Source organism: Salmo salar, chromosome ssa06, assembly GCF_905237065.1.
Source record: "Salmo salar chromosome ssa06, Ssal_v3.1, whole genome shotgun sequence".
NCBI lineage: Eukaryota > Metazoa > Chordata > Actinopteri > Salmoniformes > Salmonidae > Salmo > Salmo salar.
The window spans coordinates 55,993,748-56,019,926 of NC_059447.1; the positions used below are offsets into that span (position 1 = coordinate 55,993,748).

At 42.7% G+C, this 26,179-nt stretch overlaps 2 protein-coding genes across 5 annotated transcripts in view; one reads left to right on the forward strand and one right to left on the reverse strand.

The window, feature by feature from the left end:
• Positions 1 to 14: 14 nt before the first annotated feature.
• On the forward strand, positions 15 to 8,531 carry lgals8a (galectin 8a). Of its 4 annotated transcripts, XM_014204703.2 has the most exons (10): positions 50 to 180; positions 485 to 638; positions 838 to 926; positions 1,088 to 1,298; positions 4,742 to 4,861; positions 5,093 to 5,146; positions 5,368 to 5,394; positions 5,895 to 5,983; positions 6,150 to 6,315; positions 6,829 to 8,531. In XM_014204703.2, the coding sequence occupies exons 2-10, from the start codon at positions 513 to 515 to the stop codon at positions 6,976 to 6,978; spliced, it is 1,032 nt and encodes a 343-aa protein (XP_014060178.1). In that variant the 5' UTR covers positions 50 to 180; positions 485 to 512; the 3' UTR covers positions 6,979 to 8,531.
• Positions 8,532 to 13,137: 4,606 nt separating this feature from the next.
• The window catches only part of LOC106607667 (zinc finger DHHC-type palmitoyltransferase 14), a 49,522-nt gene continuing 36,480 nt past the window's right edge, over positions 13,138 to 26,179 (reverse strand). The window contains exons 3-9 of the mRNA XM_014204863.2: positions 25,681 to 25,839; positions 25,291 to 25,428; positions 22,049 to 22,097; positions 20,562 to 20,664; positions 20,033 to 20,142; positions 16,141 to 16,243; positions 13,138 to 14,412 (exon numbers count right to left, since the gene is read on the reverse strand). Coding sequence (XP_014060338.1) covers positions 13,990 to 14,412; positions 16,141 to 16,243; positions 20,033 to 20,142; positions 20,562 to 20,664; positions 22,049 to 22,097; positions 25,291 to 25,428; positions 25,681 to 25,839 — 1,085 coding nt within the window. The 3' untranslated portion in view covers positions 13,138 to 13,989. The remainder of the gene's footprint in view (positions 14,413 to 16,140; positions 16,244 to 20,032; positions 20,143 to 20,561; positions 20,665 to 22,048; positions 22,098 to 25,290; positions 25,429 to 25,680; positions 25,840 to 26,179) is intronic.

Consider the following 26,179-nt stretch of genomic DNA (forward strand, 5'->3'; position numbering starts at 1 on the left):
CGAAGGCGGGGCTTTGAATGTCATTGGCTGAAAGCCGTTTGTTTTTACATCGTATGAGGAAGTAACCGGACGGTTAATGAAAAGCTCGGGACGTTGGCATTCTTGGGCCCATTTGAACGCTTTCTGCTGAATCACTCAACAATGTCGATCACGAACCCGAAACAAACTGTTCTGAATCCGGTGAGATGCTTTGAAAATACTTTTTATTTTTTTATTGTTGCTCATACATCAACTAAAGGCTGGGTTTCTGTACAGCGCTTTGATATATCAGCGGATGTAAGAAGGGCTATGTAAATAAATTAGATTTTGATTTGATTTAAAGCGAGATAATATTGAATTCAGCTCTGTCAGTTAGCTAGCTAACTAACGTCCGTTATACATAGATGCCTCTTTCATCATTTATCAGGTTGATATGAAGCTGTAAAACATGGTTTGATGACGTTTGGTACACGAACAGTCCCACAAGTACTGTACCTTTCTGAAGTGTCTATTTAGGTCAGGCGCGTGGTGCAATGCTTTTGACAGCAGGAACTAGTTCATGGAGCTCATGCCGCGTTCAGGACAACTGGGAAATAAGCTCAGGGTTTCCCACTTGGAAAGTATCAGATTCAACCAGTTGGAAGCTCTATGCAAAACATGTAAGCACATTTTAACTCGGAGGGTCAGAGTTTCCATGTTGTCTTGAATGCCGCATCAGGTCATACTTTCACTTTAGTTTAGTAGAATATGTCATAGTGTGAGTGTTTCAGTTTAACATAAATTCTCATTTTATGCATTCAAACAACAACCTAGTCTGACAATTTGGGTATCAATAAACACTTTCTACTCTACTCACAGACCATTCCCTTTGCTGGGACGATCCTGGGAGGTTTACAGCCTGGGGAGATGGTGCTCATTCAAGGCACTGTTCCCAGTGATTGTGAGAGGTATGGGGTTGATTATGGATACACTACACACACACACATCTCAAGAATGACATCACATTACTGTCACGTGTCTCTAGACATGCAGTCATATGAAAGAACATTTTATGTAAGTTGATGAAGAGGTCGCTTATAGCAAATTACAGCAGTGTGTGCGTGTCCAGGTTTCAGGTGGACTTCACCTGTGGGAACAGCACAAAGCCTAGAGCGGACATAGCCTTCCACTTCAACCCTCGCTTTAAGAGATCTCCCTGCATCGTGTGCAACACACTGGAGAGAGAGAGCTGGGGCAAGGAGGAGATCCTATATAAGAACGCTTTCACACTGGGGTCAACCTTTGAGATGATCGTCCTGGTGCAGAAAGATGAGTTTAAGGTCAGGATAACTAGTGATCAGATTAGATGCCTTGAAGCCCATACTCGTAAAGCGTCTCATAGTAGCGGTGCTGATCTAGGATCTGTTTTGCGTATTACTAATCACAGTTAATAAGGTTAAATGGACTATGGGGACTTGTTCCTAGATCAGCTCTCCTACTCTGAGATGCTTGATACATACAGCCCCAGATTCCCCTGATCTATAAAGCCTTTGCCCTGGATCAATGTTCAGGTCTATAATTATTCATAACAATATTGTTATTTGAAAAGACTGGCTTGTGGTTCTGTGGGAATAGGTGTAGGTGCTTTTTGGCCTTTTTGAGAGTTTAACATGCAACATACTTTTCATGTAGAGAAAGGGATGCTCTTGAAATACACGTTTTCCTCATGATCACTTCCTTTCCCTGTCTCAGGCATAAGCCTGTGTATACGTCCCAAATGGCACCCTATTCCCTATTTAGTGCACTACTTTTGACAAGAGCTCATAGGGCCCTGATCAAAACTAGTTAACTATATAGGGAACAGGGTGACATTTGGGACGTGACCTACGACTCAAAGATTCACTTTCATTTCCTTGTTTTTTGTGTCACTGTTCAGTCTGGTGGTTGTATATTAAGCATGGGGGAAGGTGCTAAGTCAGTTTTGCCTGCATGATGTGTTAATAATTCAGTATAATATATTTTTCACTTCCCTTAGTGGTTGAGGTTGGCTTCAGAAGGTTTCTTATGTTCTTATGTCTAAGGTAAAAGCCAAATACAGTGCATTCGGGAAGTATTCAGAACCCTTCCCTTTTTCCACATTTTGTTATATTATAGCCTCATTCTAAAATGTATTAAATACAAAAGTGTCTTCATCAATCTACACACAATACCCCATAATGACAAAGCAAAAACAGGTTTTTAGAAATGTTTGCAAATCTGTAAATAAGGCTTTCTGTTTTTTATTTTTAATATAAGTATTCAGACCCTTTGCTATGAGACTCGGAATTGAGCTCAGGTGCATCCTGTTTCCATTGATCATCCTTGAGATGTTCTACAACTTGATTGGAGTCCACCTGTGATAAATTACATTTTTGGACATGTTTTTTGAAAGGCACACACCTGTCTATATAAGGTCCCACAGTTGACAGTGCATGTCAGAGCAAAAACCAAGCCACGAGGTCGATGGAATTGTCCATAGAACTCCAAGACAGGATTGTTTCGATGCACAGGTCTAGGGAAGGGTACCAAAGCATACATGCAGCATTGAAGGTCCCCAAGAAGACAGTGGCCTCCATTATTCTTAAATGGAAGAAGTTTGAACCACCAAGACTCTTCCTAGAGCTGGCCGCCCAGCCAAACTGAGCAATTGGGGGAGAAGGGCCTTGGTCAGGAAGGTGACCAAGAACCCGATGGTCACTTTGACAGCGCTCCAGAGTTCCTCTGTGGAGATGGAAAAGCCTTCCAGAAGGACAACCATCTCTGCAGCAGTTCATCAATCAGGCCTTTATGGTAGAGTGGCCAGACGGAAGCCACTCCTCAGTAAAAGGCACATGACAGCCCGCTTGGAGTTTACCTTAAAAGCACCTAAAGGACTTTCAGACCATGAGAAACAAGATTTTCTGGTCTGATGAAACCAAGATTGAACTCTTTGGCCTGAATGTCTGGAGGAAACCTGGCACCATCCCTACGGTGAAGCATAGTGGTGGCAGAATCATGCTGTGGGGATGTTTTTCTGTGCCAGGGACTGGGAGACTAGTCAGGATTGAGTGAAAGATGAACAAAGCAAAGTACAGAGAGGTCCTTGATGAAAACATGGTCCAGAGTGCTCAGGACCTCAGACTGAGGCGACGGTTTTCCTTCCACCGGGACAATGACCCTAAGCACACAGCCAGACAACGCAGGAGTGGCTTTGGGACAAGTCTCTGAATGTCCTTGAGGTGCCCAGCCAGAGCCCGGACTTGAACCCGATCAAACATCTCTGGATAGACCTGAAAAATAGCTGTTCAGCGACGCTCCCCATCCAACCTGACATAGCTTGAGAGGATCTGCAGAGAAGAATGGGATAAACTCCCTAAATACGGGTGTGCCGAGCTTGTAGTGTCATACCCAAGAAGACTCAATGCTGTAATTGCTGCTAAAGGTGCTTCAGCAAAGTACTGAGTAAAAGGTCTGAATACTTATGTAAATGTAATATTTCATTTTATTATTTTTATAAATTAGCAAACATTTCTAAACCAGTTTTTGCTTTGTCACTATGGGGTATTGTGTGTAGATTGAGGGGGAAAAAAACAATTTACTCCATTTTAGAATAAGGCTGTAATGTAACAAAATGTGAAAGTGAATGGGTCTGAATACTTTCCAAGTGCACTGTGTATCACTGAGTTAATTTGTGGCTTTTTACAGCATTGTACAAGCTGTTATGGTTTCTATATCAGATCTGGAAATATCCTCCATGTAGATAACTGAGCAACAGAGTGGGATCTTCTGTAGCTACCTAGGACACATTCATAGTGCACAGCACACCTTAGAAAAATGTAGCAAAACGTTTTGCAGTGGAAAACTAAAACAAGTGTTTCTCATTGGACAAGTTCTTGTAGTCCTTGTCCCTCCCTTTTTCAGTCTGCTTTCTTCCATTTGTGAATATGACCCTGGCGATCTAACTAGCCATCTTGCTGCTCCTCTTAGGAATCAGCTTGTTACTTGGTAACCAAGATTTAACATGTTGCTTATGTTCGAGCAGAGAGACTATGGAAGCCTTTAGAGCATGTGTCAAACTCATTCCACGGAGGGCCGACTGTCTGCGGGTTTTCGCTCCTCCCTTGTACTTGATTGACGAGTTATGGTCACTAATTATACTGAACAAAAATATAAACGCAACATGCCACAATTTCTAAGATTTTACTGAGTTACTGTTCATAGAAGGAAATCAGTCAATTTGAAATAAGTAAATTAGGCCCTAATCTATGGATTTCACATGACTGGGCAGGGACGCAGCCATGGGTGGGGCTGGGAGGGCATAGGCCCATCGACTAGGGAGCCAGGCCCAGCCAATCAAAATTCGTTTTCCCCCACAAAATGGCTTTATTACTGACATAAATACTCCTCAGAAACCCCTCGTCCATAAGACGATCCCGCAGGTGCTGAAGCCAGATGTGGAAGTCCTGGGCTGACGTGGTTACGCGTGGTCTGTGGTTGTGAGGCCGGTTAGACGTAGTGCCAAATTCTCCAAATGACATTGGGATCTTTTTATTTCAGCTCATGAAATATGGGGCCAACACTTTAAATGTTTTCTTTTATATTTTTGTTTAGTATCGTAAAGAACTCATCACCTGGTTGTCTAGATCTTAATTGAAAGGACAAAAACTAAAACCCACAGACACTAGACCCTCCATGGAATGAGTTTGACACCTCTGCTTTAGAGGATTCTCCCACTGTTTGTCTCACTGTTATCTCCCCTCTCTAGGTGGCAGTGAACGGTGCTCATGTACTGCAGTATAACCACAGACTGGACCTGGATAAGGTGGACACACTAGCCATTTCTGGAAAGGTCAAGGTTCAGGCCATCGGCTTCTTCCCCGGCTCTGTAAGTAACTCATCCTAACTTCATTATTATATGTCAGATGGTATGAAACATTTCATATTATCTAGCTGTAGCCTAACTGGATTTATGCTTTCAAGGCCTACAGCCATATGTTATGCACCTCAAGTTGAATTCTACAGAAGACTTACATGCCCCTGCCGGAGATTTAAGTTCTGAACAACAGTTTGACCTGTTGTGACCCATGGGTGTGAAAAGTTTGTTTTCAAATTGTAGAACTCCGGTCCACCTCCACCTGGTGTTGTGAACAACAGAGGCCCACAAGCCAATGTAAGGAAGTTGCTTTATCAACATGAAATGAAGGGAAATCTATTGTTGCTAAGACTGTTAACGCGGTTGTGGTGCTTTTGGAGGGGAGCCTTTTTGACTCCAAGCGATGGGATTGTTTAACACACTGCATGGACTCTTTATGCCAACATGTATAACATTAAATTCAAGTCAAGTATGCTTTGCCTCTAATGAGAGCAAAAAATCTACTTTCTTTTTGACAGGAAGCGCTTTCAATGTCAGATGACTTGGTAAGTTGTTATTACATAATATATTATATGATTGTAATATGAAGCAGCTGTGCTGCCGATGTAATACATCACACATTTGATTAGAACAACATTTGTCAATTTTTTTTTAAATTGTTAAATTTCCAATCAAATTCAGCCCCCTGGTGCCACAACAGCCGGGCCTTAGGAAGTTATCTTATTGAATCACCTATTCCAGACATGGACAAATATCCCAATAGCATTACAGCAGGCTCTGAGGGACTGTGATGTACATGTAATTTTCCACAGCGTCAAGGTCATCAGAGCCTGGAAGATTTGGTGCCATGTACTGTACTATCTAGAGCCTTCTATTTGCAATACAACGCTCTGGTACTACCTAAGGTTCATCACACGTTACCCTGTACCAAGTCTGTTTTGTGATGCACCGTTTGAATACTTTACTCGTCTGACATGAACTGTGCTATTTATTTGTGTGACCTGCTGACAGAAGTAATTTGTGATTTATTTTGTTGTTGTTGCAGAGTCTGCCCTTCAGGGGCAAACTGAGCAAGGGGTTGAGTGTAGGACACACCATCACAATCAAAGGACAGACCAGCCTGTACCCACACAGGTATGTATGTAGCAGGCTAGGGGACATGAAAGGATTGTCCAAATATAAAATATAATTCACATTACTCTGTTCAAATTCCACACCATTCTTTATCCACAAATTCTCTGAAATTTAGCAACCGTTCAATAACGTTGATGAAATGCAGTGTTTTGTATTTAACTTGTAGCTTCTTGGTGAACCTGAGAGTCGGTAATACGGAGGACATAGCGCTCCACCTGAACCCCCGTATGAAGGCCGCCATGTTCATCCGTAACTCCTACCTGTCCGAGTGCTGGGGCCCTGAGGAGAATACCCTGCCCAGCTTCCCCTTCTCCCCTGGGGAGTACTTTGAGGTAACCCCTCCCCATCCTCTCCCTCTGTCCTCCATTGGAGTGTATTCATTAGCAAAACGTTGGGCAACAGAAAACAACAGAGTTTCTTATTGGTGAAGTTCAGGTAGTCCCTCTCTGTTTCTGTCCGTTTTCTTCTGTTTGGTGTCTAGTGAATACGACCCTGGATTCACTTGGAATGTCTGGGGAAACGCCAGTACCACTTTAGGGCTTCTTGGCCTTGAAGATGTCATCTTTCATGTCAATAGTCTTAAGACAGAGAATTTTGGTCTGAAACAGTTTTATTGTCTGCCTGGAATCATTTGTGAATGCCATTATCTGCATTAATTCACAGCAAGGCCCAACAATGGAAAGATACAGCATTATACTGAATCATTCTGAATCCCATTGTCTTATGTCAGATAGCATTACTTTCATTCCATTATGTAGGAGTGATGCTGCCTGATGCAAGACCATGTCTGAATACTACATCTGATTCTACTCCTCATATCCTCTCCCGTTTGTTGCTCGTTCTAGATGATCATCCTGTGTGAGGCCCACCAGTTCAAGGTAGCGGTGAACGGGGTCCACCAACTGGACTATAAGCACCGTGTCCAGGACCTGAGCCGCATTACTGAGCTGGAGATCCTGGGAGACCTGCAGCTGCTGGATATCAAGCTGTGGTGACCCCTGACCTCCAAGATCTGTTTTATGTCCCAATTGTCTCTCCTTCCTCCCAAAGTGTGCTTTTGTTCACATTCCTTCACTGATTTGAAAGGAAATGACCGGTATGAGAAATATGGTAGTTAACTTCCTCCAGCTAGCCTATGCCTTCATCAATCCAATGCTTTTAAGGAGATATTATTGGGACACACTGCTAACCTCCAAGATCTGACCCCAGTCACCCTTAGAATGACTTCCAACTCTGGCTACGTCACGATTCACAACCCTTTTCCAGAAATGTAGTAGCAGACCTTTCGCACTCCCCGTCATGGATTTAAAAGGATTAGTGTAAGCACTGGCTGGAGGAAGTATCCACCATTGTAAAAGCCATGCAAGAAAGTGTGCAAGTGTGCATTTTGGGATTGATGATGGAGAATGGGCCATAGCCTCCTCAGCCAGGGACTCAATATAGCGTCGCTGAAAAGCATCTTCCACTGCATGTCCTCTACCCATTTGTATCCTTGATATTCCTCCTATGTGCATGGTCTGGTTTTAATTTGGGACTCTCAGTACATTTAATGGACTACAAATCAAGTATCTGACAACATTTCAATTCATTTTGGGGCAGGTTGAATCAAATTAGCAAATTATCTGTGGAAGCAGGTATGGGTAACGTGACAAACGGGTAGGGTAAACAAACACCTTTTATTAATTTGAGGCAACATGGGCAGGGTGATCAGGTGGCTATTGTGATAGTATCACTATGATCAGTTTTGTAGTAATCATTTTCATCCTAATGCATCAGAATCGCAATACTTTCATTTATTAACGCTTGTTGTTTAAGCGTGTGCTTTAGCCGTTTACCTTTTCATCCCTGGAATGTGAAAGCATTCCTATTAGCAGATTATCTAATTTACTAGACTCTACGGCTAAATATTTTATGCCATGGGCATAAAATATGGATGCAAAGCTTATCTAATTGTAATATAGCTCTAAGCTGTTTCACTACTACTACTCCAATGTACTCAAATATAGCATGTAGTACAAGAGTGAGCTTGTATGGTCTTGAATGACATTCTTGTTTACCCTTTTGCCTAGTTAAATAAAAAAAAGACCCTTGCTAACTGACCAAAAAGGTTTATTTTATGTTTACGATATACTGGGAACTGTGGCTAAACTGACAATGGCTTATACAGCAACTTAACCACTATGTAACAAAGGAATTAGCTCAGGGAATAGATCATACACATTACATACCTATTTCCAGAGGGCACGTCTGCGATAAGCAATATCTGCGCAAATATACAATTTATCAGGGAGCCTCTTTTAACAAAAAGTTGGGTAGTCATCAACTTTCCTATGCAAGTTTCCACACAGATATAGCTATCATTTTAAAGGTGGATTTTGTGCATATGCCACCCGTGTGTTGAGTAATTTCTGTCCCCAAAACTGAAGTTTTATATTTGAATATCAACCAAGAACAACCGTAAGCAAAAGCCTACAAGCTTTACCATAGGAAATGACTCAAGTATGTATGAAGATGTGTGACCATAATAAACTAACAAATTAAAGTCGCACTCCAGTCTCCTCTTTACTTAGTTTATCACTTGATTTACTTAACAAAAGGCACATCTCAAAAGGTCCGTGTGTGTGTGTGGTACCACAGAATGAGTTGTAATACCCATAAAACCTAGCGTTCAAACAGAGAAATGGTTCCAATCATTTATCCCATAGGGGATTTTAAGAAACACTTCAAATGAGGGCTGTGTTTTGTGTAGGCTTACCCTGGCGTGATGTTTTTATAAATGTGTAAATTCCTCTAGGACAAGGTCATTTATCAATATATTCACCTGTATTTACCCCCCCCCCCCCCCCCAAAAAAAAATAATGCTGATTAGCTATCATCATAAAGAACTACAAATGCAATGATGGTCTGGACGAGACTGACGAATCGAGACAAAGGTAAGGATCTCTGGATTAAATGTCTAATGTCAGCTAAATGTAGTACATTTCTTTAAATGGACAATTCTGTGAACTGTCTTGTGCAAGTTTTAAATGAACACTACGTGTTAGCAAAGATGTCAGCTAGAAATGACGTGCAGGAGCTTGCAGAGATTTGTAGTCTTGCATGATGCCTACTTTGATACTAATTAGCATTTTTTTGAATCTGAGCGTAAATAGAGCCAAAAATATTTATTAAAGTCACCTTGTCTGAGAGAGAATTACCAGTGGTGTAAAGTACTTAAGTAGTACTTGAAATATTTGTACTTAAGTCGTTTTTTGTGGTATCTGTACTTTACTATTTATATTTTTTACAACTTTTACTTCACTACATTCCTAAAGAAAATAATGTACTTTTTACTCCATACATTTTCCCTGACACCCAAAAGTATTCGTTACATTTTGAATTTGAAGCAGGAAAGGAAAATGGTGCAATTCACACACTTATCAAGAGAACATCCCTGGTCATCCCTACTGCCTCTGATCTGGCAAACTCACTAAACACACATGCTTCGTTTGTAAGTGATGTCTGAATGTTGGAGTGTGCCACTAGCTATCCATAAATAAATAAAATAGAAAATGGTGCCGTCTGGTTTCCTTAATATAAGGGATTGTAAATTATTTATACTTTAATTTTACTTTTGATACTTAAGTATATTTTAGCAATTACATTTACTTTTGATACGTAAGTACATTTAAAACCAAATACTTTTTTACCTTTACTCAAGTGTGACAGTTGAGTATTTTTTCCACCACTGAAATGTACATGGTTATCAAAGCGTCATGTCAGGGTAAGCCTGCACGAAACACAGACCTTATTTAAAGTCTTTCTAAAATTCCCTATGGGAAAAATGAATGGTGGAAAATCGATTGGAACCATTTCCCTGTTTGACCGCCAGGTTTTATGGGTATTATGACACCTCCACCGTTGGGCTGTACTGTTCCTGCAAGCTAGGAGTGAGGTTGATGATATTAGAGGGCACCATCAGACCTACTCCTTGAATGGCTTACTCCATGAAGTGTATAAAAAAACTATTTTGTTCACAACACTTTTTTTTACCGTTGTGTGTGTACATTCCTGTATTTATAGGTGGGATATTGTTTTGCAGTGAGTCTTTAATCCAGCACTACTACCGCCCTTGTGAAAGCTACACACTCCTGGCTGACAGCTACAGACTCCAAAAAAACAATCATGGTGAGGGTGTTACTTGCTGATATGTCCAAATCCATTGATCGAGTAGATCACGCAAAGCTCTTGCAACATCTGTCTGACATTGAACTGTGTCCAAGGTTTACTAGCCTGGCTTCACAGCTACACCATTGGAAAGAAGGCAGAGAGTGATAGCAAATGGCACGTTTGGGCCTTGGTCAGAGGTCGCCACTGGTGTACCACAAGGGTGTGTGGTTTCACATCTGTTTCTCCTTCACATGTCCACCCGAAAAGTTGTCTTCAGTGACACTCTGGACACTGGGTATGCAGACAATGTAAGGCTGCCCCGAGCCATACCATTAACCAGCATCCAAGAGGACACTTCCATGGGCTTGGAGGCAAAGCAGCTGGAAGAGTGGGCCCCATCCAACTACATGCTCCTGAATGGTAAAAAGTCTGGAAATTCTGCTATGTATTTTAACAGACCCTCCACAACCTGCACCTCTAATCCTAGGAGGACAGGAAGTACCAGCGGTAACAACGACCAAGTATCTTGGTTTTTATCTAGACTCAGTGGTGACACGTGGCGCAGTCAAGGCCTCAAATCGCCTGCACTTTTTGACTGTCCTTGTCAGAAATGGCCGACGCAATGAATATCTGGTCACAGTATACACTACACTGGTCAGGCCTTGTCTGGAATACAGTGGAGTGCTCTTAGTTGGATGCAGTAAAAAGCAGCCGGCCCAACTAGACAGAGTGCAGAGGGTCTTGAGGATCATCTCCAGAGGTGGAGCAGTGCAACTACAGCTCCCGTCACTGCAGAGCAGGCGACAACAGGCTGCACCATTTTCTCTACTCCCCAATGGAAATGTTGTATACTTTTTTTGTTTATCCTCGATGATTCTTAATCAAGTGCATCATTTTGTATGTGTGCCTTGTTTTAAATGATCAAATAAATTAAACTCCAAAAGAACATGTGTAGAATTGCAGGAAATGTACTTTAAAACTAAAAACTCTGGTCGTCTCCCAACCAAATCTCGCTTAGGTCCCCGAAAAGTCTAGGGCCGGCCTTGAACTGGCCTGCAAGCATTCAGTCATAGACTTGTGAGAGAGCATGATACATAGTCATACACTTGGTAGCATGGTACAGAAGAAGCTGTTGGAATGGCATTGTCTACTCCAAATCAATTTTGGTCAACAGATTACAGTTGCAAAATGCCAGTAACTTTCCCTAAATTCCCAGGTTTTCTAGAAATCCTGGTTGGAGGTATCCGGATTTCCTGCATATTCCTCCTGATTCTGGGAATCTTCCAACTGTGACGTCTGGAAAACCTGGAAATTTTGTCGACAGTTGTACCAGATTTAGCTAGCAGCTAATATCCGTCTGCAAAGGGTATTCACTGAAGAGGGTATTGGGTATTGTGTTGCATTTCTGCCAAGTGACTGCGTACCTGGTGAAGGACATGCAAACTTTTGACCACCCACTGAATGACCTGTTCCCTCCAAAAAGAGGTAAATGTACCACCAGGCTCCTGAGAAACAGCCACAAACTGTCCTGTATGACTGTCCTGTATAACTGCCCATACGATCCGACTGTGAAACACCACTCTACCCACTGCTATCAGACTGTATAATAACTCTAGCTCTTAAATGGTTTTCCTTAAAATTCAATTTTTAACAATCACACATTAACATTTCAATTTCCATCATGTAAAGTGTCCTTTAATGTTTCAAGTGTCCTTTAATGTTTCAAGTGTCCTGTATTCTATTCATGTCACGTATTATGTGCTATGTATTTTAAATGAGTGTTTTGCAATTCTTAGTAATGTCAATTCTGCATTTTATCTGTGAGCAAGAATAAATGTAAACTTAATATATCCTTTATCGATTGTGCGTTGTGTATTCTCTTTGACTATAGACTGAGTGCCAGTCTGTTTGTGCTATCATGCCAACTCCTTAGCACTGTTTGTCTTGACAATGAGCAATGGCAAGAGCGCCAACAGATTTAGGACCAAGCTATAGTACTTTCAGTACAGATGATAAGTCTGAGGGCAAGTGAATCTCAGTCCTCAGTGTATCCACTAGAGAGCAGTATACAGCCTCTATCAGCCCTAAAAATAGCATTCACATCATTATCTCACTAACCATCCAGCCAGCAGCTGATCCCTCACAGCTGGCTTTGCCATGTAGACCTACCAGTACCTACACACTGTAAATAAGATATCAGTCACTGCCATCAGCTGACTCAGGGCCGGCTCCAGGCATAAGTGATATAAGCGGCCGCTAGGGGAATCACAGGAAAGTACTTTAAAACTGCAAAAATATTTCTCCACCCTATGGCAAAATGTGTAGAATTGTAGAACGCTTACTTTAAAACTGCACCATTTTCTCTACTCCCCAATGGAAATGTTGTATACTTTTTTTGTTTATTCTCGATGATTCTTAATCAAGTGCATCATTTTGTATGTGTACCTTGTTTTAAATGACCAAATATATTAAACTCCAAAAGAACACGGCAAAATGTGTAGAATTGCAGGAAATGATCTTTAAAAATAAAAACTCTGGTCGTCTCCCAACCAAATCTCGCTTAGGTCCCCGAAAAGTCTAGGGCCGGCCTTGAACTGGCCTGCAAGCATTCAGTCATAGACTTGTGAGAGAGCATGATACATAGTCATACACTTGGTAGCATGGTACAGAAGAAGCTGTTGGAATGGCATTGTCTACTCCAAATCAATTTTGGTCAACAGATTACAGTTGCAAAATGCCAGTAACTTTCCCTAAATTCCCAGGTTTTCTAGAAATCCTGGTTGGAGGTATCCGGATTTCCTGCATATTCCTCCTGATTCTGGGAATCTTCCAACTGTGACGTCTGGAAAACCTGGGAATTTTGTCAACAGTTGTACCAGATTTAGCTAGTAGCTAATTTCCGTCTGCAAAGGGTATTCCCGGAAAAGGGTATTGGATATTGTGTTGCCCTTCTGCCAAGTGACTGCGCACCGGCTGGTTGAATAAATAAAATCCACTCTTGTACATAAAAATATGTGAATTTATTAATTATCCACAGGCATTAATGTATAAAGCTGGAAGTCAATGAGAATTTCTTGGCACAGTCTACATATTATCTACATCCCAAATGGCAACCTATTCCCTATATAGTGCGGTACTTTTGCCAGAGCCCTATAGGCCCTTGTCAAAAATAGTGCACTAAATAGAGTGTGACATTTGGGATGCAGTCATGATGTTTTGGCATCACATTTGAACAAAACAAAAATGTAATGCGACTAGCGTCACACAGACACCAGCAACTGCCTTGGTAGGTTTTAGCTGAGAGAGAGAAGAGAGATTCAGTGTCATTTTCGGACAATGACACAGCCTGGTCTAGGTAGGTGATTTCCTCTACATGTCATTGGAGAATAGAGCACAAGTCATGAACATTTGGCAGAAGGCTGAACCTGCATCCAGGCCTGGTAGACACCTGGTAGAGCACCAGCTATACTACTGTGAAGAGGAAGTGGGAGTCAGAAGTGTGACTTTGGTCCTGGTCAGGTGCAGTGGAGACTGAGGGTCTGTCTGTTTGGCACTAGAATAGCTTAACTCAACAGGTGGGGGCGCAAATCTGGGTGGGATGGAGGGAGGGCTCGGGTGGAATGTTAGGGGAAATATGGCTTTGGTCCTGGGTGTGGAGGGAGGGAGAGATAGAGAGGGGAGAGGCTGCGTCCCAAATGGCAACCTATTCCCTATATAGTGCACTACTTTTTACCAGAGTTCATGGGCTCTGATCAAAAGAAGTGCATTACATAGGGAATAGGGTGCCATTTGGCACACTAACAGAGTCTGGCTAGTGGTTCCAAAGAGCCAGGGGGAAATGGCAGTGGGGCCAAGTCTCAGACAGAGCTGAGTTTGACCAGGCCCCTGACAGAGTCCTCGTGCAGAGAGTCCTGGCTGGCAGGGTCGTAGAGCTGGGCCGGGTGGATGTGTCCCCCGTGGGTCATGTGGGCAGCGCAGGGCAAAGTCAGAGGCATAGGGCCAGAGGGCGAGGGAGTTTCCTCAGGGCTGGCAAAGTGATGGTGGTGGCAGTGGGTGTCTGGGTCCCTCAGAGTCAACATGTCCCCTGCACAGCTCAGCCCGGGCATGGAGGGCAGGGAGGGCTGGCTGGGGGCCAGGGAGGCACAGGGGACCACCAAGGAACTCTTCCCAGGGAAAGGGGGTCCCCCTCCACCAATCATGACGGGGTTGCTGTGGAGCAGGGGGGTGGCGGCAGCTTGCAAAACGAATTTGGTGCTCTGAATGCAGTGCTCTTGGTCACACTGAGGAGACGGGGAAAGTGAAACAGAGAGATAGATGAAGATAAGAGACGGGGTAAAAGAAACGGTAGGAGAATTATATGTTTTTGATGGGAGACAGGAAATGAAGGAAGGAAATTATAGGGGGAGTGGAAATACTCACAAATAAAAAGGTTAACAGACAAAACAGAAAGAAGAAAAATAACATGAAGTTAACAAGTCTTACATAGAACATGCAATGACTACCGATACATTAGCATATCAAATCAACTCAACACTTAATTAAACTCACTACTTCAACTCAAACAACTTGACACACTTTGAGATTGCCCAAAATTGATTATTTTAGTAAAAAAAATGGAACATTTTCATAATCTCTCCACGGGCATATGGCCAAAGTTACTTGTTCTCACAGCTGCCAGCTTCAAACAAGGCTGTATGCAAATGTGGAACCATCCAGAAGACTATGATTATTCTGCTTGAGATATAAAACAACCTTTTTGAATAGCAATGTAGGGAGAGGATCCACCGACGTTGGGGGAATTATATTCATCATTATTCAGCAGAGTACCGGTGATTTAAAACATGGATATATTCAGAGTGAGGGTGATAGGAGTTCCTCATCCATCACACTTAAAAGCAGAGTGAGAAGTGAGAAGCTACACCCCGCTGAATTAATGAATACAAACACATGAGCTGTGTTCATTTACTATTAAATACTGCTCTCTGGATCAGAGGGTAAAGCCCACGGCAGCCATCGGCAGAGAGCGAGCAAGAAAGAGAGAGAAGTAAGAGCGAGAGAGAGAGAGAGAGAGACAGAAAGAGAGAGAAAGAAGTTCAGAGCCCAATAATGACATGGATATAGACAGATTACTGCTCTCTGTTGGCCTGTAATAACATCAAAGCCTGGTTCAATTTGTCATTTGTAAGCGAGAGCCCTTGAGTGAGTTACTGACATACAGTATTAAAACCTCTACAGGATCGGTGGGTCCCCCGCGGGACGGCTGAGCTAACGTAGGCTAATGTGATTAGCATGAGATTGTAAGTAACAAGAACATTTCCCAGGATATAGACATGTCGGATATTGGCAGAAAGCTTAAATTCTTGTTAATCTAACTGCACTGTGCAATTTACAGTGGCTATTACAGTGAAAGAATACCATGCTATTGTTTGAGGAGAGTGCACAGTTATGAACTTCAAAATATATTAATAAACCAATTAAGCACATTTGGGCAGCCTTGATACAAAATTTCGAACAGAAATGCAATGGTTCATTGGATCAGTCTAGAACTTTGCACATACACTGCTAGTGGCCGAAATCTAAATTGCGCCTGGCTAGAATAATACATTATGGCCTTTCTCTTGCATTTCAAAGATGGTACAAAAAAAATACCAAAAAATTCATCGTTTTTTTCTTTGTATTATCTTTTACCATATCTAATGTGTTATATTCTTCTAAATTAATTTAACATTTCCACAAACTTCAACGTGTTTCCTTTCAAATGGTATCAATAATATGCATATCCTTGCTTTAGGTCCAGAACTACAGGCAGTTAAATTTGGGTATGTCATTTTAGGCGAAAATGGATAAAAAGGGTCCGATTCTTAAAAGGGGGGAGTCTGATCACTTGCAGCGAAAAATGTATTTCAAAGCGTTTCTCAGTAGATATAAATACTGAAGTGTCAACTCAGTCCTGTCAAACACTAAACATCTCTTTACAGAATGCATAAAGAACCACACACACAACCTACCATGTGAGTGTGAAGCTGGGTGGCGGCGTACATGCTGCTTCCGTTGGAGTGTGACACAGGCTGGGGTGTGTCTGACTGGATGAAGCCTCTTCTGTCAATAAGACTAGGTAGAGAAGACAGGGCACATGAGCAGAGGTCTTGAAGTGTGTGTGTGTCGGCAAGAGCATGTGTGAGTTTGTTTGGATGTGTGTGTGCCTGCAAAAGTGTCTGTGTGTCTGTTTGAGTGTGTGTGAGAAGCCTCCAGGCCCCATCCCTCCATGCATACCCACACACAGAGCAGCAACCTTTCTCCAGATGGAGAACGATCCCCAATACATTCCCTTGAGTTAACGGCAAATGTGTTAATGATGTGTGAAATTCCCAGAGGATCCAACCCAATGTACAGGTAAATGCCAAAATAAAGGAAACACCAGCATGAAGTGTCTTAATAGGGCATTGGGCCACCACGAGCCAGAACAGCTTCAATGCACCTTGGCATAGATTCTTCAAGTGTCTGGTACTCTATTGAAGGGATACGACACCATTCTTCCATGAGAAATGTAATTGTTTGGTGTTTTGTTGATGGTGGTGGAAAACACTGTCTCAGACGCCACCCCAGAATCTCCCACAAGTGTTTAATTTAGTTGAGATCTGGTGACAGATGGCCATGGCATTTGGTTTACATCGTTTTTCATCCTAAAACTCCATTCAGTGGCACTCGTGCCCTGTGGATGAGGGCATTGTCATCCTATAGGGGCATTACCATGGTAGCCAAAATAATGGCTTGCCTAGCATTATGGCTTGACGGGATGTTAATTGATTAATTAACTCAGGAATCACACCTGTGTGAAAGCACCTGCATTCAGTAAACTTTGTATCCCTCATTTACTCAAGTGCTTCCATTTTTTTGGCAGTTACCTGTAACTACCTACTGAACAAACCTTACAAATAACTCAACTATTATTACACATCCCATTGCTCAACTCTCAGTTGTAACCCATTCATGTAATAGAACTTGCTAATGAATCAATGATAAATGTTTCTCCACCAGATGTTTGACAAACTAACCTGATTTTGTATCTGAGGGTATCGTAATGTGTATGGAGTCAAATTAGTGCCAAAAATAACATTGACACTAAATTCACACTAATTACTCCATAAATGACTGGCTGAACGACATTATCTCCTCTAGCCAGACCATTTATGTTAAACGTCATAACCAACGGTATGCTGTGAGGATGCTAACAATGGATGTGTCCCAAATGGCACCCTATTTCCTATATAGTGCACTACACATAGGGAATAGGTTGCTATTAGGGACGCAGACAATGTGCGGAGCTCATCCCCAATAACGTGTAAGACAAAGCTAGTTCAAGTTCCCTCGAAAGACAGCAGAAACAGAGTGTACAGTAATTACTCCTGCGAGCGCTGATGGATATCTTGATTGAAAGTGCTGCTTTTTAAAAACAGTGGGAGGCTGTGTGATTCTCATAAGTGGAGCTCCGTCTGTCGGTGCTGACTAATGCAGAACGGGAGAGGAATGGAGGAGGGGTGTCATAAGGAGCGGACCAAGATGCAGCGTTTGTGTTCCACATATTTATTATAGTGAAACGTGATGCAATACATAAATACCTAAACTAACCAGAAAACAAGAAACCATGACGCAGAGAGGGAAAAAACACACTACTCAAAATATAATCACCCACAAGGACAGGTGGGACAAACATCAACTTAAATATCGCCTCCAATTAGAGACAACGACAACCAGCTGCCTCTAATTGGAGGTCATGCCAAACAACGACCAACATAGAAATACAAAAACTAGAACTGAACATAGACATACAAAAACAGATAAACACCCCCTGTCACGCCCTGACCACGCTACCATAGAAAATAACAACTTACTATGGTCAGGACGTGACAAGGGGAGAGGAGGAGGAGGAGGGAGAGCTGAATCTAAAATCCCTTATAGCTACAGTCGTGACTGGTGAGGATCCTCAGTGCAGGGTGTGCGCTCATTAGTGCATACCAGAGGTGGGACCAAGTTGCTATTATTAGAATCCCAAGCAAGTCTCAAGTCACAAGTCGAGTCCCAAGTAGAACGGGTCAAGACTTGAGTCAAGTCCAAGTTGTGCATTCCAAGTGCAAGTCGAGTCAAGTTATTTAAGTCAAGTCAAGTGAAGTTAAAAAAAAATCTATACATGAAACGGCTTGTTCAACTACAAATCTTTGTCTGTTTATTGAGGCTACCAGACAGCCCTTTTCATTATTTTGTCTACAACATATTTTGATTAGCCTATGTAATTGTAAAATAGGGACTTTGGTTATCCAATCGTGAAAGAGTCATATCATACAAAATATACAAGTAGATTTACCAAATATACACGGACAACAGCCAAAAAGAAAAAGCCTCTGTATCAGGCTTAAAGGAAAACTCCACCCAAAAATGATCTTTTGTTTCATTAGTCGATTGTTGACATAGTCCCAAAATGTTTTGCATGTCAGCAATCAAGTTTTCAAGATATGTCACATTCAAAATACATATATCATCCCCGTATGATGCATTTTCCATCATACGTGGATGATTTGTGTTTTGGGATGGAATTTTCCTTGGACCAGTCCTATCTGAATTGACACAGGTAGAGGGCAAGACTGCACAGCCTCCCCTCGAGAAACCAAATGGAATCTGTCTAATAGGAGCTCAAACAGGTAATATAAGAACTTGGCACCCAATTGGCAATTCCAACCAATCAGCTGGTTCTACAATGTAAAAGACCATTTCCACATCCATTGGTACATTCGTCTTAATCAAACTTAATGATTATTACTGATATTTAAACACTACGCATACATGGAACAATCATTTTCTTATGGAACGCAGACCATGTAGCCTACTTCTATGTGCACTGAGGCGCGTGTGCTCCTACTACGCACAACAAAAATGACAGAGACATAGGACACAGGCACACGGAACTTCCGACATAACTATCAAACATGAAACAGAAATAAGTGTTGCAATAAACGGTACGGGGATGAAATGATGAAACGCTAGAAATGATTGTAGTATTATATGAAATATAGATTTACCACATATGCATTTAAATGTGTGAAAGCAACAGAAAACATTTAATCAAGAGAAAATCACTCTCCACTGGCGCCTATGGTGCGTCTTCGTCAAAGTAACGATTCAATTTTACCAACAAATTCCAAATGCAAGCTTTATAAGTAAATTATCAATGAGAGCTATTTTTACATTACAAAAGACCAGTAGGCATATGCTCGGAATGGTTACCCCATTGCTGGTGAGCTTGCAAAGTAAACAGTTAATATTCTTGATCACCAAACCATTTTTGGAGTTGCATATTTATTTATTATAGCAATCCTCTCTCCCTACAATTTGATGTTTGCGCTGCACCCGATCCTATAGCTGTACAGCAAATCAGCAATCCGTTTGCTAGCTCACCCGACCTGTGTTGATTGACAGTTTGCTGGTCCAATCAGAGGGCTGAGTGTGTGTTTTACTAGCCAAGGGCGATGCTGCGGCTACTGTCTCTGACTGCATGTAAAGTAATCCACGTAGACTCTGTGCCAAAAAATGAGTGACAAAACATTACAAAACCTGGCTAGATAATTTAAAGTCATCAGTCTCAAGTCAAAGTAGAGTCTTGAGGTTTCAAGTCCAAGTCAAGTCTCAAGTTATTTTATTCTCTAGAAAGTCGAGTTTCAAATCATCAATTTTGTGACAAGTCATGTGACTCAAGTCCACAACTCTTGTGCACACCATAGCAAAAACAAAAGGCTGAGTTCTCATTTGATACATTTCAGCAAGTACCTCCCTGTTTCAAAACATTTTCTCCCAACTGAACAAGACCCAGCCTTGCTGTTAGCTTGGCCCTGGCAGAGAGCAACTCACCTGGGTGGAAGAGGACCACAGAGGGCAGCACAACAGTTGGTCAGAATGTTCCCGTAGCTGTAGGGATTGTAGTTGTCCTTCGCCCGTTTGTTCGACCACGACCCTTTAATCTGGAGAGGCAACATGACCAATCAGTGCAAAGGAAGGAGAACACTGCAGCTACTTCGCTCTCCAACCAAGGTTAATGAATTGAGGAGAAAACTGAAGTGAAGAGAAATTCAGAAACTCTTGGAGGACAGTGGAACTTGACCAATCAGACCAGATGAGACAGTTAAGAAGGATTAGGGAGGATTCTGGAGTGTTCAATCTACCAGAACCTCAGCAGCGTAAGTGAAAAAAATCATGCCAGCGACTTATTACATGGAGGCCCAAGCATGAAATGACCCTTAATGCGAGACAGAATTGTTATCAGCAGTCAAAGTCAAAGACTGATAGAGAAAGAGGGGGAAGAGATGTGGTGTGTGTGTGTGTGAGTGTGTCTTTGTTTGTGTGTACGTACATCTGTGTGCTTGTTTGTGTGTGTACTCACATCCTCATTGGTGGTCTGATTGGAGCTGATCAGGTAGGTGTGGAAGCCCGACAGGCCCACAATGGACCACACCGAGAAGAAGCACACCAGCACCTCCAGCACAGTGAGACAAACAGTCAAGGAAGAGAGACCACCATCACCATAACAACCTATGCGTTGTCATGGCAACGCAAAACCCATGCATGCATGCATGCCCAGTCAAAGCTCTTCTCTGTCCTAGCACCGTAATAGTCCCTGTCCATCTTATAAAAACATCTGAAACCCTACCTCTTCAAAGAGTATCTTAAATAATCCCCAGCGCCCCCCCCCCTCAGACCCCCTCCTCACACCTCTCCCCAAAATAAATAAATAAAATAATTTTGTGAACTAACACTCACACTTATTTCCCCCTTACTAGCTCTGACTTTTCTGATAGTTACTTTGAGAAAAAAAATGTAATTACTATGACTGTGATATGTGGTTGTCCCACCTAGCTATCATAAGATGAATGCACAAACTGTACGTCGCTTTGGGTAAGAGCTAAATGAATAAAACGTAAATGTAAAATGCATGCATCAATCAATTAGACCAAGTTGAGATGAACAGCATCTAAATGTGGGTGAGAGATGGAGAGAGCTCTTGCACTTGACCATGCTAATGCACAGAGTTGGACATAGTGGCACGGACTACCAGAAGACTCGGCAATGCTCGAAACATGTGGTACGGCTACATGAAATAACTGCTATGTCCTCTGTAATGTCCTGAATGACTCCAGGCAAAGTGGATACATACCAGCCAATCGACTAACATACACGGTCAATGCATACAAACACATCTAACCCAACGCACGTGCCACACACAAGGCACATCAATGACTCTCTCTCTCTCCCTGTCATTTACTTAGTGTATTTCAGCCCTCTGATTGTGTGCGTGTCAAATCCGTTGCCTTTCTGCAGGCTGACTGGGGGCCTGCCTGTGTGTGTGTGTGTGTGTGTGTGTGTGTGTGTGTGTGTGTGTGTGTGTGTGTGTGTGTAGGGGGCCTGCCTGTGTGTGTGCGATCAAGGCCCAAATGATGCGTGACAGGTGCATGATTCTCAGAAAAGCAGCGGGGTGGCTGGATGGGGACTAATGGAAACAGAGGCAGTGCATCTGGCTGCTCCCTAATGGAAATGAAATATCGGCATCTAGCACTCCCCTCAAATCAAACCAAAACCTGCACTACAATTTACAGTGCAGAATTTACCCCCTCAAATGGTGTTTATCGTTTCTGAGTGTGTGTTAGTGTGTGTGTGAAACTGAGTGTGTGTGAGTGATAACCTTTAGATGACTCCCACAGTTGGAAAGAGGGAGATAAGGGCAGTGTTATCTGCCATTCAGAGATCATGCTAATGACGTTCTCGGCTATCTCCTTCCACTTAAAGGGCGAGTATATAAACACAAATAAAGAAGTCCAACATCTAAATGTGTGCATGCACACATACACACTCTCCCCCCCAGTAAAAAGATATCTGGCAGGGCTGTCTTTGAGTGCGCTGAGGAAGCCTGTCCGGTTGGATCCTGCGGAGAGCAGAGAGAGCAGAGAAACGACGGGGGTTTGTTACGTAAGGAGGGGGAACATCCAAAGGTCCGCTGAGCACCACGATGATGAGCTAGTCAGTACATACACAGCATTACTTCCCACTGAATTAGAGCTTCTCAGTCCTGGTGACGGAATATCTCAGAGCTGCTTCACAGCACCCACAGTAGGACAAGAAGCTGTATGCTCCGAAAGGAGATTATTCTGCCTCCGACTCAAACGCCTGTTAATGTCTGTATTTCTCATGTCTGGAAAAACATGTCTACGTACAGTTGAAGTCAGAAGTTTACATACACCTCAGCCAAATACATTTAAACTCAGTTTTTCACAATTCCTGACATTTAATCCTAGTAAAAATGCTCTGTCTTAGGTCAGTTAGATCACCACTTTATTTTAAGAATGTGAAAGGTCAGAATAATAGTAGAGAGAATTATTTATTTCAGCTTTTATTTCTTTCATCACATTCCCAGTGGGTAAGAAGCTTACATACACTGAATTAGTATTTGGTAGCATTCCCTTTAAATTGTTTAACTTAGGTCAAACGTTTCGGGTAGCCTTCCACAAGCTTCCCACAATAAGTTGGGTGAATTTTGGCCATTCCTCCTGACAAAGCTGGTGTAACTGAGTCAGGTTTGTAGGCCTCCTTGCTTGCACACGCTTTTTCAGTTCTGCCCACAAATTTTCTAGAGGATTGAGGTCAGGGCTTTGTGATGGCCACTCCAATACCTTGACTTTGTTGTCTTAAGCCATTTGCCACAACTTTGGAAGTATGCTTGGGGGCATTGTACATTTGGAAGACCCATTTGCAACCAAGCTTTAACTTCCTGACTGATGTCTTGAGATGTTGCTTCAATATATCCACATAATTTTCCTTTCCTCATGATGCCATCTATTTTGTGAAGTGCACCAGTCCCTTCTGCAGCAAAGCACCCCCATAACATGATGCTGCTACCCCCGTGCTTCATGGTTGGGATGGTGTTCTTCGGCTTGCAAGCGTCCCCTTTTTCCTCCAAACATAACGATGGTCATTACGGCCAAACAGTTAGATTTTTGTTTCATCAGACCAGAGGACATTTCTCTAAAAAGTACGATCTTTGTCCCCATGGCTTTTTTATGGCGGTTTTGGAGCAGTGGCTTCTTCCTTGCTGGGAGGCCTTTCAGGTTATGTCGATATAGGACTCGTTTTACTGTGGATATAGATACTTTTGTACATGTTTCCTACAGCATCTTCACAAGGTCCTTTGCTCTTGTTCTGGGATTGATTTGCACTGTTCGCACCAAAGTACGTTAATCTCTAGGAAACAGCACACGTCTCCTCCCTGAGCGGTATGACGGCTGTGTGGTCCCATGGTGTTTATACTTGCGTACTATTATTTGTACAAATGAATGTGGTACCTTCAAGCATTTGGAAATTGCTCACAAGGATGAACCAGACTTGTGGAGGTCTACAATTTTTTTTCTGAGGTCTTGGCTGATTTCTTTTGATTTTCCCATGATGTCAAGCAAAGAGGCACGGAGAATGAAGGTAGGCCTTGAAATACATCCACAGGTACACCTCCAGTTGACTCAAATGATGTCAATTAGTCTATCTAAAGCTTCTAAAGACATGACATCATTTTCTGGAATTTTCAAGCAGGTTTAAAGGCACAGTCAACTTAATGTATGTAAACTTCTGACCCACTGGAATTGTGATACAGTGATTTATAAGTGAAATAATATGTCTGTAAACAATTGTTGGAAAAATTACTTGTCATGCACAAAGTAGAGGCCCTAACCGACTTGCCAAACACGTCTTGCCAAACAAGAAATTTGTGGAGTGGTTAAAAAACGAGTTTTAATGATTCCAACCTAAGTGTATGTAAACTTCCGACTTCAGCTGTAACTGATGCTAGTCACACTGACTGCACCAAAATAGGTTTAAGTCAGGCCTAAATGTGAAGGGTCAATAGGCTAAAATCGGTCAAGGATTTCCTACCAGGAACTCTAGTCTTGATCAAAACACCTCTACTGTGGTTCAGCAGGGAATGTGTGCATCTCAAATGGCACCCTATCCTATAGTGCACTACTTTTAACCAGGGCCCATTTGGGATGCAGACAATGACTGACAGCTAATGGTTCAGAAGAAGCTCCCCAAACCCCATCTCTAGGCTACACACAGAAACACTAAAAATAAGAACTAACCAAAATCAATACCCACAACTGACGCTGTTAGTCACAGTAATCAATGGGCCGAATGCTGATGACTGATACAGATTAAACCTAAATCCACTCGTTATTGCCTGTAGAAAAGCCTTAATCACCCAGAAAAGCCATCGTGGGATTTGTGGAAATGGCTAAGAAACAAACAGGTAAGTAAAGCCAGGATATGTGTTCGTTGCCTCTCTCTCTGCACAGTGAGTGGTGGTCCCCAGACTGGGTTTGCACAGTGCAAACCCCTGGGGCCGTATGTATACAACTCAGTGTATCTCAGAGTAGGAGTGCTGATTTAGGATCAGTTCATCCTTTTAGATGAGATTACATGGGGGGGACCTGATCCTAGATCAGCACTCTTACTCTGAGAGGCTCGATACATACGACCCCTGGCCTGCTTCTGCTCTGCTTGATTGAGCTGTGTGTACAGTAAAGCACCACAAACAGCGCTCCCTCTCTCCCCCATAGAGAGCGAGACCAGCCGTGTCAGCAGCTTTCCTGACAGCCAGCCTCCACTGGCGCTGGGAAGCAGGGAGAGAGGGAGGGTAGTATTCTGAAGAGGGGTAGAGGTAGAGGGGCGGAGGGGAAGTGGGAGGTGGTGCTGATCGAGATGAAGTGCCCTCGGAGGTAGTGCTGCTCAGGGCTAGCGGCCCTTTGTTTATGGGTGGATACTGCTGACGGTGAAATACGCTTGAAAACCTGGTTGTGGGTAACTTCGGCTCAACTGCTGTGTATGGGGTAAGGATAATTAGAGTTACAATTAGAGAAGGCTAGGGCAAAAAAAAAACTTGATTACGTGTGAGAGAAATACCAGTGTTATGCATTCACTCATCTTGTCATTGATGATATTATCTGGAAAACAACGAGTATGTTCTGGGCACCTGGGGGACATTGTTTGGGGAAAAACAGTGTTGTGTGTATTTCAGGGCATCACCGCTTTGTGTGTGTGTGTGTGTTTCAGTCTCTGGTCGGTATTATACTCACTCAGGATGACGTGTGTGATGACGAAGGCGAATATGAATACAGTGAGGAAGGAGAGGGAGAGGATGAAGAGGTAGAAGAAACGGTAGTTCCTCTTTCCCACACAGTTCCCCACCCAGGGACAGTGGTGATCGAAACGCTCTGCAGAGAGAGAGAGAGAGAGAGAGAGGAAAGGTATGTTTAGACAAAGGGAAATAGAAAAGTGGTCGGACAGAGGGAAGGGAAAGAGTGGAATAGAGAAATAAAGAAGAGAGAAGCAGATAGAAAGGGAAATAAAACAGTGGAAAGGGAAAGGGAGAGATGGGAGAGAGTAGATGGTTTAAAAGTCATGCATATGGAACAGCCATCGAGTCAGTTAGCTTCTCCTATTGTTTTCAGGACTACAGTACTCACCCACACAATTGTCGCACAGGCTGCAGTGCGAGGCCCGTGGGGGCCTGAAGATCTTGCAGGTGAAGCAGTACTTGAGCTTCACCGTCTGCCCGTTGATGACCACCTCTCTGGTCCTCGGGGGCGGCCTGTACCCTGGACCACTGGGGCCGTTAGCCGCGTCTGAGGAGGACCAAACAAGAGCAAGTCAGATTTAGTTCACAAGGGAAGCATGTTCCTTTGTTCTCCTATGGTGGATATTCAGTGCCGCCTCAGAGCTGTATCTTATTCCTAAAGCACAGCCAGTCCGTTAGGGGCCAGATACGAGTTCCTGTATCCAAGGGGGTTTGAGTTTGGGCAATTTTCAGGCTCTGTTTTTATTTCCCTGTGATAAACAAAGCAAGTCACGCCATCACATTTCAGGGGCTTCTAAACAGCTTCTACCCCCAAGCAATAAGACTCCTGAACATCTAATCAAATGGCTACTCAGACTATTTGCATTGCCCCCCCCCTCTTTTTTTGC

Coding starts and splice junctions, on each gene's coding strand:
- lgals8a (XM_014204703.2), top strand. CDS start 513: ATGCTTTTGACAGCAGGAACTAGTTCATGGAGCTCATGCCGCGTTCAG. Junction 5,395..5,894: donor TTTCAATGTCAGATGACTTG/GTAAGTTGTTAT, acceptor TTGTTGTTGCAG/AGTCTGCCCTTCAGGGGCAA. Junction 5,984..6,149: donor ACCAGCCTGTACCCACACAG/GTATGTATGTAG, acceptor TTTAACTTGTAG/CTTCTTGGTGAACCTGAGAG.